This window comes from Leptonychotes weddellii, chromosome 9 (genome assembly GCF_054177405.1).
Source record: "Leptonychotes weddellii isolate Sample4059 chromosome 9, ASM5417740v2, whole genome shotgun sequence".
Classification (NCBI taxonomy): domain Eukaryota; kingdom Metazoa; phylum Chordata; class Mammalia; order Carnivora; family Phocidae; genus Leptonychotes; species Leptonychotes weddellii.
In genome coordinates this window covers 79,900,385-79,917,217 of record NC_138377.1, presented here as the reverse complement: position 1 = coordinate 79,917,217, position 16,833 = coordinate 79,900,385, and the positions used below count along the sequence as shown (strand labels likewise).

Sequence of the window (16,833 nt, the reverse complement as noted above, 5' to 3'; positions counted from 1 at the left end):
ACCACTCCAGCAACCCTCAGTGTGTTTCCTGAGATTAACAATTCCTCATATCAGTGAGATCATATGATACATGTCTTTCTCTGATTGACTTATTTCGCTTAGCATAATACCCTCTAGTTCCATCCACGTCGTTGCAAATGGCAAGATTTCGATTTTTTGATGGCTGCATAATATTCCAGTCTGTGTGTGTGTGTGTGTGTGTGTGTGTGTACACACCACAAAAGATAAGGACTCTTTAAGAAACATAAACACAATACCTCTATTACATTGAAAATTAGCATTAACTTTTTTAATACCTTCAACTACCCAGTGAGCATCATTTCCTTTCTTAGAGGTTGTCACTATGTTGAAGTTTTGTGCTAGCACTGAGATCCCAGTCTGCTTAGTTATAGCTTGCAACACGAATACTGTCCCACCTTCCCCAGAGCTCAAAAAGTTTGGGGAGGACAGTGCTGGCATCACTCAGGCTGAGAGGGAAATCTTTTGGGTTGGATTTCAGGGAAGAGATGTGCTGGCAGTTGAAATGTGAGTTGCCACATTCTCCATGGAATGGGCAGCGTGTCGACAGCCTCTGAATTAAGTCATAGAGACCCAAAACCAGAGCGTTTTTTAGAACATCGTCTGGGTCACCCTGGTCTTTGTGCAGCTCATTGTCTTCCTGAGCCAGATCAGACAGTTGCTTGCATGTTCTGATGGTTTTGCTTGAACTGACTTTTAAAAAGACAAGTCACACCCATATTCAATTACATGTATAAAACATATTCCAATGGCAGCTTTTTTTTTTTTTAAGATTGTATTTATTTATTTGATGGAGAAAGAGAGAGAGATCACAGTAGGCAGACAGGCAGGCAGAGGGAGAGGGAGAGGCAGCCTCCCTGCTGAGCATGGGGCCTGATGCGGGGCTTGATGTAGGGCTCAATCCCAGGACGCTGGGGCAGTAAGGCAGATGTTTAACCAACTGAGCCACCCAGGTGCCTCTCCAATGGCAGCTTTGAGTAGGTTTTGAATTGTCCACATTTTGAATCTCTACCTTGCTTCCCATCCCCCCACTCCCCCAAACACTGAACATATTAACAGCTAACTCATATTTTCACTAGAAGGAACGGGATAGGATACTCACCACACAGAAACAGCAGTCTATAGGAGTGAGTGTTTCTGAAATGTGTTCCTTTTACCATTGTTTTCTTTTTCCAATATGCTTTGGAAGATCTGTCTTAAAATGTTTGTTTTTGTAGACCCAAGAAAAGAAAACCGAAATACAAAAAATTATGCATAAACTAGTTTGTATAAATGAACACATTCTTGTTGGGGTATTTATGGAAACATCTTTCTAATCTCTAAAAATCTCTAGTACTGACCTTGGAATGTTTTATTAATAAATTCTTTTTGTTTTTAATTAGTGATTTATGACATGTTTCCATTGTGTGACCTTTGAGCAATTACTTCACTTCTCTGAATTTCAGTTTCCTCATCTGAAAATGGGCACAGAAATATATTTTCTTGATAAGACTTGGAGGAAGAGTCACACGATCACTTTGTAAATTATAAAGCTCTCTGGAAATTGCTAATTATTACTTTTAGTCTACGGTATATCTTCACATGGACTAGATAAATTTCTGATTCAGTAAAATTTCCTCAAATTTAAATTAGCCTATTCTTGTTAAAAATTTCCAGAGATCTAAATGTTTAGAAATAAGTGCTTACAACTTTGCCTCAATTGCAAAGTTAAAAAAAGTTATCAAGTTCTTTATCCCTAATATTGTGAATCGTTAATTTCAATGAAATAATCTCAACGACTGCATGCTTTTAGCTGACTTCTTCCGACTTTTAGAAACTTAAATTCTATCAATGATTTATTTTCTATTTTTTTGTTCCTTAGCAACAATGTTGCTTCTGTGCTAATGAAAAAGTTTGGTAGATAAATGTTTTAAAAGACCCATTGCCTATTGACTCTTATGAAATAAAGTTTGAGGCACAAGGTTTCTGAAACTTTTGTAGCTGTAAAATGTTTCTAAGTGATTCATCTGAAACACGGAAAAATTTCACTCTCAGACCCCGTGAATTCTCTTTATGGGTATCTTGACTTTTCATTTTCAGTTTTTAAAATTAAAAAAAGTAGATGAAATGATATTGATTTCTTTGTAATAATGATCTTTTTCATACTTTATTTTGTTATTTATTTTCTTATAAACATTTACCTTTTCAACAAATTAAATGCTCATTACTCTGACAGAGTTCTTTCTCTCTCACTTTTGTCTTAGTCACAGGTACATTTAAAACCCTAAACCTTCATTTACCATTTAAGATTTAGGTCTTGTGCTAGGTGCTGGGTTGTAAAGATAGATCTGAATTTTCTATCTTTAGAGAACTCACGTTGCAAAAGAGAGGGTAATTATTGGATTCCAGGGGATCTGAAATGCTTAAGTAACTTGAGTATGAGATTGAGGCCACCAAATAGACTTCAAAACTGACCTGCTTCTTTGCTTCATCTGGAAGCCAGTCTTTCTGGAAATGGCTCACTAAACTCTTGGTCTGTGAACCAGTCCAGGATATTGATCTCATAGTTGCTGGCGGGGTGGAACCTTCTGGTCTCTAAAGAAATCAGGTATATTAAGGATTAGAATATCCAATTACTCCCCAGTTGTTGTTGTTGTTGTTTGAGTATAGTTGACACACAATGTTTCACTAGTTTCAGTGTATACTCAGTTTTTAAATTCCTCATTTATTGACTTACTGGATCTGCCCTGTTGGCCCTGACAGCCTCACGCAGGGGTGGGGGATGGCACTGGGCCTGGGGCTGGGCAAGCGCCGATCCCAGCTGCCCTCTCAGGACTGTGGAGTGGCCTGAGTTTAAGGTGTTCGGTTCTCACAGCTCATTGTAGCTTTAGGGACCATGAGTTTGAGTAGCCAAGTTTCCTTCTGGTTGCCTGCCGTGGAATGTGTTTTCCCATAGAAACAACATTTTAAGTTGTGGTCAGGTTCCCAGACCAGCCTACAATAGCCTATTTAGCTGATAGAGACTGCTATTTGACTAGCCTGGGGACCAAACCACCACCTATTAATATTGTTTCTGTTGGAAAAGCCATTCCGAGTTTTAAATACCAATAGAGAAATGACATATTGGAGCTCTACCTGTTAGTCCAATTGGGAGCTGCCAGTCCCCGGAACTAGAGTATGGAGTCACTGTGCCCTACCAGTTCCTGAAGGACCCCATTCTTTCCCCTAAGCCTGACCCCATTGGCTGGTTTTCCTGTCTTTTGTGTGGCTGCCAGGACATTCAGAAGATATTATTATCTCCCTGGACAGAGTTCGTGGTTTGAAGATTTCTGGGAAGTGGTGAGAATTGTGGTTTTTTCTGTTCAGGTGGTAAAGACGAGGGAAGGGAACAGTTGGGACTGAAGGGAGCAGTGAATTCCCCAGACACCACCTGGCTCTGCCTTTTACCACACCGGGTTCTTTAGTTTACTTGTTTGTGTTTCAATCATTTCTACAATTTCATCTACCCTTTGGAGAAGTACAACATGGCTTTGGCTTGAGTAAATGGAGTAACAGCCCAGTCAAAGAAAATGTCAGCATAATCCTTGAACTCATAGGTAAAGTCAAGGGGTTGCAGAGTTCTGGGAAACAGTTTTCTAGAAGCATCATGTGTTTTCATGGTGTCATTGGTCAAATCCTCTTGGATGTGGGAGAGATGCAAATTTGAAACAGCCTCATTTTTTGGTTTTGAGACAATCCCTCCTTGTCGTTATGGAGTCAAATAGTAAAGTTCCAACCTCAGAAACAAATACATCTCTCCCCATGTGTAGATGGGAGCACCTTTTTAAACAACCAGCCAGGGGTTCATTAATGCCAGGCGGCCAGACACAGCTCTCCCTCCCTTAGAGAGCAGTAGGTTCAGTGCAGACTATGACAGCAAGTTAGTCCAGTCATTGCCTTTAGAAGCTTGGGGGCCACTTGGATGGTTTAGTAGTCTTTGCAGACTTGTGTGTTCTAGGGTTGTTTAATCCAGAGTCCCAGAAGCAAAAAGTACTCAGTGCATCAGCAGGATTAGGACCTGCTATGCAGAGTGGCGCTTCTGGTCTTTGTGGTTCAATGTCTAGTTTCCTGTTACAGTGTACCCTGTGGCTTTAATTTCTTCTTCTTTTTTTTCAAAGAAAAGCACACACACACACCTACACACACGCTCCAGTCACCTATAAAAGATTCCAACAGGTTTTAAATAGGCTGCCAGTCTAAAATGATCTCCCAGATTTGGGGGAACTGTCTTTGCAACTTCCTGTTTCTTTAGTTTAAGCTCTGTATGTGTGTATGTGTGTGTGTGTGTGTGTCCCTGATATGGTGACCTAAATTCTTGGGCTTTTAAGTTCTTGGACTGTTGCTTTGGATCAACACAAAATCCCCACAAAAGCACACTGTAGGGTGCAGAGCAAATGAAACTGTTGATGCAGCCCCCTCTCTGTTGTGCCTGTGCTGTGAGTTACCCCACTCAGCAGTGAGGAAAGTGATCCCCCAAGTAGCACCTTCAGAAAGACCTTTCAACGCTGCCCCGTGAACTTTGTGATGGTTGTCTTTAGGATTTGGCCATGTATGGCCGGCACCATCTCTGGCCTTGATCAGTGGCAACAACCTGCCACAGTGAAATGTGCACCAATCTGTGAGCTGAAAACCTTTGTTTAGTTGCTTTGGGATTTTTGTTTTTCTTTTGCTAAAGAAATAAATAGAATTGTCTACATTGAGTTTTTGAAGGAAATATAGTGATCCCTGAACTGTAAATATTGATAACTTGACTGATCACAATAAATTAATGATCAGCACATCAGCAAAATAACCAAGGCATGAAACCATTATACATTACTGTTTAGCTAAGGATAACCTTTCAAATAGGTATGAAAGATTTTTCTTTTAAATGGATTAATTTGTAAGAAATAGTTCTATTAGGCAGTTTCCATGTTAGTGGCATTTACAGATGGCCTATTTAGGACATCAAAGACATAGTATTAATCTTTGTTAATTGTACTTTGTACTTACTAAGGCACTCAGTCAATGTTATCTTGTATGCTTCTAAATAGACTCCAGGATATTGTGGGCATGGCAAACATTGTTTCTCTGCCTGAAGTTTTGGAACAGAGTGGGCAGAGGCAGGTTTCAGGGGTGAGAATCTAGACATATAATTATTTAAAATATATAATTATAATATAGCATATGTAGGTTTTTGAGAGATATGTCTGGACTTGTGTTGGTAGGTTGAGAGGTGGTTGGAATGAATTGAGGAGGAGGATTACCAGTGCAGGGGGAAATGAAATGATACATTAAAAAGGAAACGTGGAAGAAGCATCTGGATTTAGCATGTGTATCCTGGAGGAGTGGCGAATGCATGAGTGAGGACTGAGATGATGGGGGGAAGGAGCGGGACAGAACGGTGGAATTGAAGGTGTAGGTGAAGATGAGGGTGGGCTGGTTAGGCCTACCTGGCAGAGATCTGAAGCTGATAGTGAGATGTTTCACATCTTAGGGAGGGTGAAGGTCTATGTTTGGAATGTAGGAGAACTGAACTAAACATGGTGGTGAACGTGAAAAGATACTTAGCTACATTGTCCTAAGGAAGTAGAGAGGAAGGAGGAAGCCAGGAAAAAAGAATGTGATAGCAGGCCAGCAGTGAAACACCAAGATTGAAACAAGTCGATTGCCTGAGGGTTGCTGGAGGGAGGTGGGTGGGGGATGGGCACTAAGGAGAGGACTTGCTGTGGATGAGCATTGAGTGTTATATGTAAGTGATGAGTCACTGAACTTGACACCTGAAACCTATTTTACTATATATGTTAACCAGAATTTAAATAAGAACTTGAAATAAAATAATGAACAAGGGGTTTGCTAATGGAATTAGAGAATTTAAGAGGAATTTCAGCAGTGGGATGGAATAATGATTCCTCTTAGCAAGTGGGAAACGTCAAGTCACAGCTCAGAGAGGTTTCTGCTGAGCCTACGCTGGATGATGGGGCAAAGCACCATTGTTCTGGACTCCTAGCTCTCCAGGCTGACCTTGATGTCTGTGTTTTACCTGCTGTACTATTTGCCTGCCTTCTTCCAACAGCAAAGACTGTGTCTTGATCACTATTAAAACCTGGAAGAGTTTATTTATAATTGCATGGTTGCAGTATTATTATTTTACTTTTTAAGAAACTTTTCACTGGAGAATAGTTTCAGATTTACAAAAAATCAGAAGGATAACACTTCATGAAGTAGGTTGGAGAGGTTGGCTGGCTTATGCCTTCAAAGGGGGAAACCAGAATTGTCTGAGTCCCAGCCAGTGTTGACCCAGACAATCCAGAAAGGAGTCCCTGGGTCTGAAGGGCCCCCATGGAAGCTTGAGGAGGCCATGGAAGCCGTTTTCATTACCAGGGTTTGAAGTTTCATTACTTGAGATGTTGTGACTGGCAGATGGACTGGAATAGTCACATGTGGTATTCAAATCACTGTTAGAGGATGTGACATCGTCTTTAGCAAGAAGGGCCAGAATAAAGGCACCTAAGTAAGGGGGGAGCTCTTGCGAAGTTTATTGGAGTAGTAGCGGATCCCCTCATCAGATAGTACTCATAGTTTTTCTTTTGTTTTTTTCTTTTTACCTTGATAAAAAAAATCTGTCAGAAAACTATTAAAGTCATGATGTATGGTTCACAATATATGTAGCTCATTTGTGTATTATAGTTTTTTCATGATCTTTCACATTTTTTGACAGAGAAAATTATTATTTTTAAAAACTGGAATAGTGGAATATTAGGATATTATCTTGAGGCATGTTACATGGACAGTTAGGCACCCTTTATTTTGTGGGGGTGTATGCCTTTTGATATCCCTCCACACATATACTTAAGAGGACTAAGTCATCATTTTCCCCCTCACAGTTCAAAAAAGCAGGCAACTCTTGCATGGAGTAGGGTCAGCCTCATTAACTTTTAACTAATGCTTGGTATTCTTCTTGCCCAAGGATTTAATCACTTCACATGCGTATGAAATAAGAGCCCCCTGAACTTTTTTTTTTTCCCCCAGTCTTGTCTGAAAGGGAATTTGAACTTGGGGTAGGAAGCAAAAAGGCTATCTTGCCTGTAAGAGAGGCCAGACTTGCAGAAGTGGATTCTGGCTAAGGAATGTGGACACGCTGCGGACAGAGGCCAATTCCTGCACTGATGTGGTCAGACATGGCAAAGCCCAGCTGTTTGCTCCATTGAGAGGGGCGTTTGCTAGCCCACACAATCTCTGAGTACTGTCTGAACTGGATCTGAATATTCAGCCTGCTGAGGCTCACCCATTCCCCAGAGAGATTGGAGGTGGGTTGTTGTAGAGCATTGTATTCAAAGCAATTGGTAAGAGAAGTTACAGATAAAGACTTAGCAATTAAAACAATATAATATACAATGGTGAAGTGGACTCTAAATTTTCCTCCCCCACCCCAAACTGTTAGAATACAGGTAAAAACCCTTTATGCTTAATTGGTTGTTTACTGATGGACATTTTGTGGCTTTTGTTACTCATACCCTCATGAATCCTATTGGGTGGAATACCATCTTGCCCCCAAATGCATCTCTGCCTTAACATAGGGGTTAAGAGAGTGTACTCTGGCATCGGGCTTCCTGAGTTCACATCCCCATTCTTTACTTCGAAGCTGTGGGAACTTGCTGGTTTGTTTAACCTTCCTAAGCCATAGTTTCCTTAGTGTTAAAGATAGTAATAATAGAACTTACCTCAAAGGGTTGCTATGAGGATGAAATAATGTATCTTTAGCACTTAGCATAAAGTTCTTTTTGAGTTTTACTTTTTTTTTTTTTAAGATTTTATTTATTTTTCAACAGAGAGTGAGACAGCGAGAGAGGGAACACAAGCAGGGGGAGTGGGAGAGGGAGAAGCAGGCTCCCCACTGAGCAGGGAGCCCGACGCGGGGCTCGATCCCAGGACCCTGGGATCATGACCTGAGCTGAGCTGAGGGCAGACGCTTAACAACTGAGCCATCCAGGCACCCTGAGTTTTACTTTTAATTTACCAAATGCTACTGCCACTTCCACTGAGCTTTAACTCTTGACGTGTTTTGGTGGTGGGTTTGGTGGGTATGGCTGATGAAGTAAAAAGGAAGAGAAAGGTATGAATGCTACACTTTCATTTACACAAAAAAATAACCACTAAAGATTTATCTTCTTTGTTACTGCTTTTTGTGCTGAAACCTTAAAATAAAATCTTTTATAATGGAAATAATCCAACGTGTCTACTTTAGACTTTACATATCTTCGTGCTTTCCAACTTAAATAAGACATTCATTTATTTCTAGAATTAGAGCTGTTTTTCCTGTGTGTAAGTAGAATAAATGCCACCCAGCTTGTTTGAATGAGTGCTGTTAGTTTGCAGTTCTCAAGACCAAAGTTTGCAGAGGAGAAATCTTACATCTTTCTACTACCTTGCAATAAGCCACATAGCCTAATAGTATTCAGTGTGTTAAAGGATGAATGGCAATGACATTAAAACAGTCATTGTTTGAGGAGGTTGGTTGAAACACTTGAAATGAAATGATATATTACTTACTATAAAGGATAAAGTTATTAAACGCAAAAAAAAGCAGAGCATGCAGACAAAAATAAATCACAATTAGACATTATGTAGAACTTTAGTAATGCAGTGAAGGGAAAATGTGATCACTAATGAAACGGAACAGTGAATGAATGAAACCATTCATACAATGAAGCAGAAAGTACCCCGTTTATGAGAGAAGATGTTTATACTTTTAAAGTAAAGTTATTGCTTTAAATAAAAGAGGATGATCAAAGTATAACGGCACGCTTTAAAAAAATGAGCAGTTATGAATGAGTATTAGGTGAGAATGCAAAAGATTTCTCTTCATTTCCCCAGATTCTCATCTCTTGAGCCAACCAATTTTAACCATTTCTGGTTTTGGTTCTTCTCATGTTTATCTTCACGACACCATGCACTGTGCTTGTTCCTCTATTTCCAGATTTACACAGTACCCGTATTGGCTCCTTGCCATGAAAGATGGGGCCAGAGCTCACTGAGATATCTATACCTTTTCTCTCTCTTTGCCTTCCCACTTTTTTTTTGTAATCATAGTATGACTTTCAGTTATTGGCTATTTTAAAACATTATATAATATACTTAAACCTCTGTTTCTTGGATCAACTACTTTATTTCTCTCCATACCTTTCTTCCCAACTCATTTCCTGGTTTATGACAGCTATACCATTACTTTTACAGGTGCAGGTTTAAAACATTTACATTTTGATTTGCAATCATTGTAAATCGTAACTTCTTCCATCTTTTGTCTGTAGGTTGATTGTAAACATTGAAAAAACAATGAGGCATGTTTATATTACTGTGATTTTTCAAACACCTTAGAAAATCTTTGGAATATCTTGTTTTGTAGGATGAAATTTCTGATTCTGGACTCTTTATTCTTAGCTTTTTCACCATGTTATATGTGTTATTACTCCATAAATACACTCATTCTTGTCAGACAATATGTCCTGATTTTTGTTTGAAAACATAGTTATTCCGACCACAGGACACCTGCAAAGGTTCAGGGGTCCTCTGAAGCTATTCCAGGATTTGGTTTGGGGTTGGAATGGATCCAGTGGAGTTGTAATGAGCTGTTAGTGGGGAAGGTTTGAGGTGGTTAACTCTGGCTTGGATTATCATTTTCAATCTAGAGAACTTTTATGGAGTTTGGAAGGTTTGATTGCTCCCCCAACCTTAGCTCCTTATCCTAACTTCTCGTCTCACTCCCCTTTCCAAGATTCTGACTTGCCCTGAGGAGTTCTGGGTACTCTGAACTGAAGTTTGGGGCACTACTTTGTCACAGGAGGGGCGCAGGATTGAGAACCCCTGGCTTAGAATTTGTGATAAACGTTCTCTTCCTTAACCTTCTATAGTTCCTTTGGTTGAGTTGCTAATTTAGGTCAGAAGGTAAAGCTGCTTTGCATTCATGTCCATTATTTCATCTGATAGATAGACACACATGATGTGGGGCCAAGGCAGACATTCCATTATCCCGATGTGTAGAGACATAAACTAAGGCTCAGAGAGCCCCTCGCATCAGGCACAAAGTAAGCCTCTATCCAGTCATTTTCTGGGTAGCTTTGGAGATACCTGGGGCTGTTGGGTATGGATGTAGGGCCCTTTCCCGAGTTCCTTTAACTTTCTTCCTACTTCTCTCTCTGACCTCGACATCAGTCAGTCGGAAGTGTGCTTTTTGCCCTGCAGTGCTCCAGGTCCTCTGGGGCCATGAGAGGAGCACAGGATGGGGCAAAGACCTTACCTTGGTTCCCTGTCCTGCTTGTGCTTGAAGTAGTGAGTTCAGAGGAGATGCAGGAAGCTTCCGTGCTGTTACGCGTGGTCGACACAGACAAGGAGAACGTGTGAGCACACCCCAACTAGAAGTACATTTTAGTTACGAAGTTGTTTTTAAAGGTTTATGCTGATGGGACTGCAGGATTTATACCAGCGGGCCTTGGAATAGCCACTGTTTGTGAAACTGATTGCAAAACATTTGACCTTATTCATCAGCCCCTAAACTTGAGGAAGTAGCATCAAGGTTTAGGCCCTCGGATGTGGCATGGTGAAATGAATGGTTTCTTTGGGGTTGCTGTGTTCAATCCTCTGCCTTAATTTCTGATACAGAACTAGCTAGAGCCTTACCCAGTGGCTCCCTTAAATTGTTAAGTATGGATCATCTGGATTCTGAATGGAGGCTTTGCTCCAAGAAACCTGATGAAATATCTGTAAACAAGAAACCCGAAGTTACATGTTTTTATTTTCCTGTAACTTCCGGTATCAACTACTGTGTTTCCAAACTTTGGCTAAAGAAATATTTACATTTTTTGGCTTTTATTTTTTCTGACTAATGTCAGAGTTTGGATTCCCATAATTCTAGTGAAAGGAAGAATATGGTCACATTTTAGGGGTGAGTTGGGTCATTGAAAAAAAATACGCACAGCTTCAATGAGTAGAAATTTAAAACTCTATATGCAGATTTTATGATGACCTTTCTTAACTAGATTGGTAGGAATTTTATTGTTTAAATTAGACTCATATAGCCCCATAGATATTTATAACTATGCCAAATGCAGTGATAGAATGCACTGCATTTGGCATCTCTGGTTTTAATTTTTCTGATGTATGCATAGGTAATATTAAGGGATATTCTTATTGGTATCATTATGTTAAAGAATCCCAAACTACTAAGCCAGTGTTAAGTACCATGGGTTTACCTTTTTTTTAGTCTGCAAAAATTTGCCCCATTCTTATAACTCAGAGACCTTTCTTTCCTTTTATTTTGTCATATATATATATAAAGTATGGAATTCTTGTGATTGGATTTTTTTTTTTTTTCCAGACCCAATGTCTGTGGATCACGTTATAATGCTTACTGTTGTCCTGGATGGAAAACCTTACCTGGTGGAAATCAGTGTATTGTCCGTAAGTAAATAGACGATCTGTCATTCTTCATGTTCTTCTTTTGTTGTTTTGGTTGCATGGTGATTCTTAGTACTTGTTTCTTTGTAACTGCATACCATTAGTATGTTTATAGCAGAGCCTTCCAGCTCTAAGATTTTCCTACTTCCTCTGAAGCCAGATTGGGAAATACACTAATTTGGTCAAACGACTGTTATACTTTAGTTCAGTGACTTCCTTTAGAATATTTCTGGCATATAGGGAAGAGAGCCACAGGGTTACTTTGCTCAAGGGTACATGTGACCTGGCTTCATAGACTATGTAATCACTTTGATGGGATTTTGAAAAAAGGATACCATTGCTGCTTTCCTTACTGTCATCTCTAACTCTGTTGGCCTCCCACAAGCCTACTCAAACATTGTACATTGAATTTGGGTGGTCGAGGCCAAAGACAGACCTAACTCTAGAGAGGAAAGGAAGTGGATAGAGCATCAGATGCAGATGAATGGAAAGAGGAGGGAAGAGCTCACATGGGACCAGTGATTCCTCCATTGACTGTGCAATCACAGCAAATCTCCAGATTGTCATCATATCCCACAAATGTGGAGTGGCAGACCACATGCCAGAAAAAGTGCTATGTAATGGAGATACTATGTCAGATTGGTTATGGCTTCTGTCCTTTATGAACTTTTACTGTCGTCATACCTATGAAGTGATTTCCAGTTTTCAGAAAACTCTGTCAGTGTAATGGGGAAATTTAGAGCTGAAAGGATGTTAAGGAATTACTCCACTTTCTCTCTTGGCCTAGAGTGGTCTGTGTCGAAGAACAGAATATTTCAACCAGTGTTCTCTCGGTGACCTGAAAAAGTTAATCTCTTTCCCAATTCTTGATTTTGACCAAAAGCACCTTATTCATTTGGCACATTGTGCTTTATTTAGGGATCAAAACTTAATCACTAAGAGAGGTATAGAATGGTGTTTGGAGTTTTCTGAATGAACTTGACAACAGAACCCTCTCCCTGGTGTTCTATAGAATCTCTGAGAAATGCTGTCTTCAGGTATTTAATTGGATGTTTATAGGATCCTTTGACAGTTTATTTCTTAATAGTTTTCAATCCCTATCCTAAGCTTTTTCAGATGTTTGAATGCACTATCAAGTGTATTATTTTTAGCCTTGCACATCTCATTTGCTGCTTGCATTTGAGGAAGGGATCATGCCTTTGAATATAAAACGTAGTGACCTGCTAATATATATAAATCACTTGCCATTTAAACTTGTTATTCTGGCCACCAGCAGAGCATTTGGTACCAGTATATTAGTCTCTCAGTGACATGAAAGTGTTAATATTTCTCTAAAGGATGAACAGCTTCTTGACTATAGAATCAGTGCTATTGTAATGGATTCCAAATTTCTTCTCTCAGACTGTTGATGTCATTGAGAATGGGACTTAAATGTAGGATAGTAGCTGTTCTGTAGATTATATGTTCCAGGTGGGCAGGATCTGATGTAGAGAATTAGTCTTAGCAGGGCTCAGGATTTTTATAAAAATTATTAAATAGTAGCTTATAATAAAATAAGCTCCCAAGAATCCTGCTGCAATTTTTATACCATTAAATGTTAAAGTTAATATAAAAAAAATGCTTGTAGGCATTTAAATATGTTTAAATGCAGGACTTTTGTTTGTGTTGTTTTCTCTAAATAGGGTGTTCTGGGCTTTTGATAGATTGGGTGCTGGGTGGAATAAGCAGAGAGAGGTTGAGAACCGATGGGAGTAGGGAGTTACTGCATTTTGCATCCAGAGCTTATTTAGTCCAACACATTTGTTCTGTAAATGCATAAACCTGAGACCTAAGGTCACATAAGTCATCATGGCAAAATTCATGAGGAAGCTGAGTCCAGATTTCCTCATTTGAGGGTTGGGTTCCTGTAAAGCGCCATGCTCTGAAGTCATGTACTAACAGATCTCTGGTTTTATTCACAGCCATTTGCCGGCATTCCTGTGGGGATGGATTTTGTTCTAGGCCAAATATGTGCACTTGCCCATCTGGTCAGATATCTCCTTCCTGTGGCTCCAGATCCAGTGAGTATAACATGTTATTATATATAATATTATTTTATGTGGTTATGCCCTATTTTCTCCTAAATTTGCTTTTGGTTTTTCTCTTGCCTGCAATATATATATATTTTTTTCACTAGAACATCTGCCTTCTCTGTTCTGCCCAAAAATCTTGGAATGGCTTTCCTCAATCTGGCCTCCCATTTTCCTTCTTCACTCTTCACAAGGTTACCTATGGGACATAGTTACTATGAATAATATAAAGATTATGACCTCCTTTGTAGGTATTGCCTTATTTATCTTTGTATCTCCAATGTAAATGCCATAAAAGATGCTAAGTGGAATGATTGTTAAATGTACATTTTTGGCTCAAGAAAACTAGGCATTTTTCCTTGTGGTACTAAATTATGAGTCTGATTAAACACTTTTTAAAAACTGAAGACCCCTGCCTTTGCAAGAAGAAAATGTGAGAAGTCATTATCGCAGTTTGGAGGTGATTTTTCCTGAAGCACAAACGTATTTTCCCTTTCACAATTTTACCACTTCATTCTGTATGCCAAATAAATACCCACAGTTCATTTTCCAGAGCATTTGCTTGCTTGTTCTGTTGTTTTTTTTAATACTTTTTTTTGGGGGGGTGGTTATTCTTTAAATGTGGCATCCTCAGCAATGAATTAGGGGAAATGCAGGGTTTGGGAAGAAGGTGAGTCATTATGGGTTGTTAAAAAAGTTGAAGTTCATGCCTCAACACCTTGACCATTACCAGAGCGAAAAACTTAGGTTCCTTTTCCATTTCCCATTTCCAGTGAGAAAATGAGTTCCCCTTGTAGTGTTTCCATTTCTGACAAGGTTTTCAAGAAAAGTATTGCGGAATAAATGCATTCTCTTTTAGTCTGTTGCAGGTAGAAACTTCAATGTGGTCGAGGTTGATTACCTGTTAAAGGTCCTAATATTTAGCCATGGCTCTCGTAAGCTGATAAACAGGATAGGGCAAGTAGTCCTAACAGACCCTTTGGTGTCTGCTCACATACCTTGGCATTCATTATAACTCATCCTTAGAGCTCTGTAAAATTTTTCTGACAGGGAGCATGCCAGATCTGCATGTAAGGCAGACTAGAAGTGCTGGAGGGCTGGTGGCCCTAGAAACAACTATTAACTAGTGACAGGCAGAGAGTGTTGGATAAGTGCCCCAGCTTCCTTGCCTCTCAGTTTGCAGAACTATGGACTGTGTTCTGAACTGTCTCTTGGAATTCCCTAGTGGGCTGAGCCCCAGCTGCCCACAGTGGTAATAGGCTTGATCATGTATTGATCATCTTGATCATCTTCCTTGTCTCACCTCCTCACTCTCCTACCAGTGTTTCCTGAAGTCACTTCTAAAACAGACTACTTGCATTTAAATTATTGTCTCAGAATCTGCTTCTGGTACAACCCAAACAAACAGCCTACTACTAAACACCGTCAGTTGTAGATTGGGATAGAAACTTCCCCATGGGCCAGGAGTCATTTGCTTATTGCACCGAGAATAGCATATTCTTATTTGATCTCAGCTTCATTTTGGTTGTGTATCTTCTAAGCAACATTAGGTTCATTGTACAAATCAAGGGCACCTGAGCTGGAGGAAGACAGAAAGGTAGAGAAATCAACTGGTGGCACTTCCAGGAGCCTGTTGGACATCTCCATCTCCATCAGGCTGCCACCGAGAACTACCTAAGGGAAGGGGAAGGAATCTAGATACCAAGTTGGGAACAGACCCCATCGCTCAGATTGGCCTTTGGGCCAACCAACAACAGTAGTCCTCTGGCAGGGATAAAATATAGTTGGATGATAAAACTAGGTATCCAGCTAGGAAGGTCTTCAATATGATAGTGAGAACTGCTGCTGATTTCTCTGTCAAGTAAAAATCACGAGACGTAAAGATAGGATGTTAACAAGTTGGGCCTCGTAGATTTCAAGCTAGCCTCGAGATGGAAGTATAGTGGTAGGTGCTGTGGGCCAGATTTAGGTTAGAGACTGATGTCCAAGACTTACGGGTGATGCTCTCTGAAGAGGTTTGGGTCCACCTATGGTACCTGGGCATTGGACCTGAGTAGCTAGTGGATAAGAGTGGTATGAGGAGGACAATTTGGTTTCATCAGGATCTTTGAGGCACTTGGAGCCTTTAAAATCATTGGCTTGGGGGCGCCTGGGTGGCTCAGTCGTTAAGCGTCTGCCTTCGGCTCAGGTCACGATCCCAGGGTCCTGGGATCGAGCCCCGCATCAAGAGCCCGCTTCTCCCTCTCCCTCTACTGTTCCCCCTGCTTGTGCTCTCTCACTCTATCAAATAAATAAAATCTTTAAAAAAAAAATCATTGGCTTGGACTCAATCTGAATTAATATTATCTAAACATCTTGCAAAATTGAAGGTGGCAGAATATTTTAAATTCAGGGTAGCTGCGATAATCAGAATTCATTTCTGACCTTTTGAAGTATTGTTCTAGGGAATAGCTGTACTATCCTATAGAACTTCCTGGCCACGGTGTGGTTGGCAATAAATATGGAGAGATCACTTTGCTAACTTTCCTGCTAGTAGAAGGATGACTCAACACAGCAAAATACTTGCATTTACTACCTGTAGTTCTACCAAAAGGGGACAAATTTAGATTTCACCAATATTTTGTATGAGAAATCTTATACTTGCTATGTGATAGTGATCAAGGAGGCCTGGGAAAGTTGTGGGGCCTCTGAGGTCTTATTTTTCTCATTTGAAAATGAAAAGAATGAAAGGAGGGTTGTTCTTTCAGGCTGTTTTCTACTTTTGAGTGTCCTGGGACTCTGAGAATAAGAAATGATCTCTTCGTGGCCTGAGGGGAGATTGCATTTCCAAAAGGGTCCATACTGCCAGCCAGCAATTCCTCTGAGAACTAGGAAGACAGGGCTTCTCTTAATCTATTGGAACTCTTGCCACTGCTCATGGGGCACCAGGGCAAAAAAGATTGGCTATCCAGAGTCAGAAAATGGGATTTCTGGACATTTTCTTTTCTTTTTTTTTTTTAGAGAGAGAGAGAGCAGGGAGGAGGGGCAGAGGGAAAGGGAGAGAGAGAATATTAAACAGACTCCACGTGGTGCCCGACACGGGCCCCACCCTGAGGTCATGACCTGAGCCAAAATCAAGAGTGGGATATTTAACCGAGTGAGCCATGCAGGCGCCCCATGTTTTCTGGACTTTAATTTCAATTCTATTTGGACTGTTCTCAACTCCATCCATCTCTGAGCCTGACAATGGACCCTGAGCAATCCTAATTCTAATTAGGTCATGGTAGACTGATTGATGAATTTACTCAAACTCTTC

At 40.2% G+C, this 16,833-nt stretch overlaps 1 protein-coding gene across 2 annotated transcripts in view; it reads left to right on the top strand.

The window, feature by feature from the left end:
- FBN1 (fibrillin 1) overlaps positions 1–16,833 on the top strand; it is a 218,550-nt gene that overhangs the window by 15,954 nt on the left and 185,763 nt on the right. For both annotated transcript variants that reach the window (XM_081831045.1, XM_081831044.1), the window contains exons 2-3: positions 11,390–11,472; positions 13,431–13,529. In XM_081831045.1, the coding sequence (XP_081687171.1) occupies positions 11,390–11,472; positions 13,431–13,529 (182 nt within the window). The remainder of the gene's footprint in view (positions 1–11,389; positions 11,473–13,430; positions 13,530–16,833) is intronic.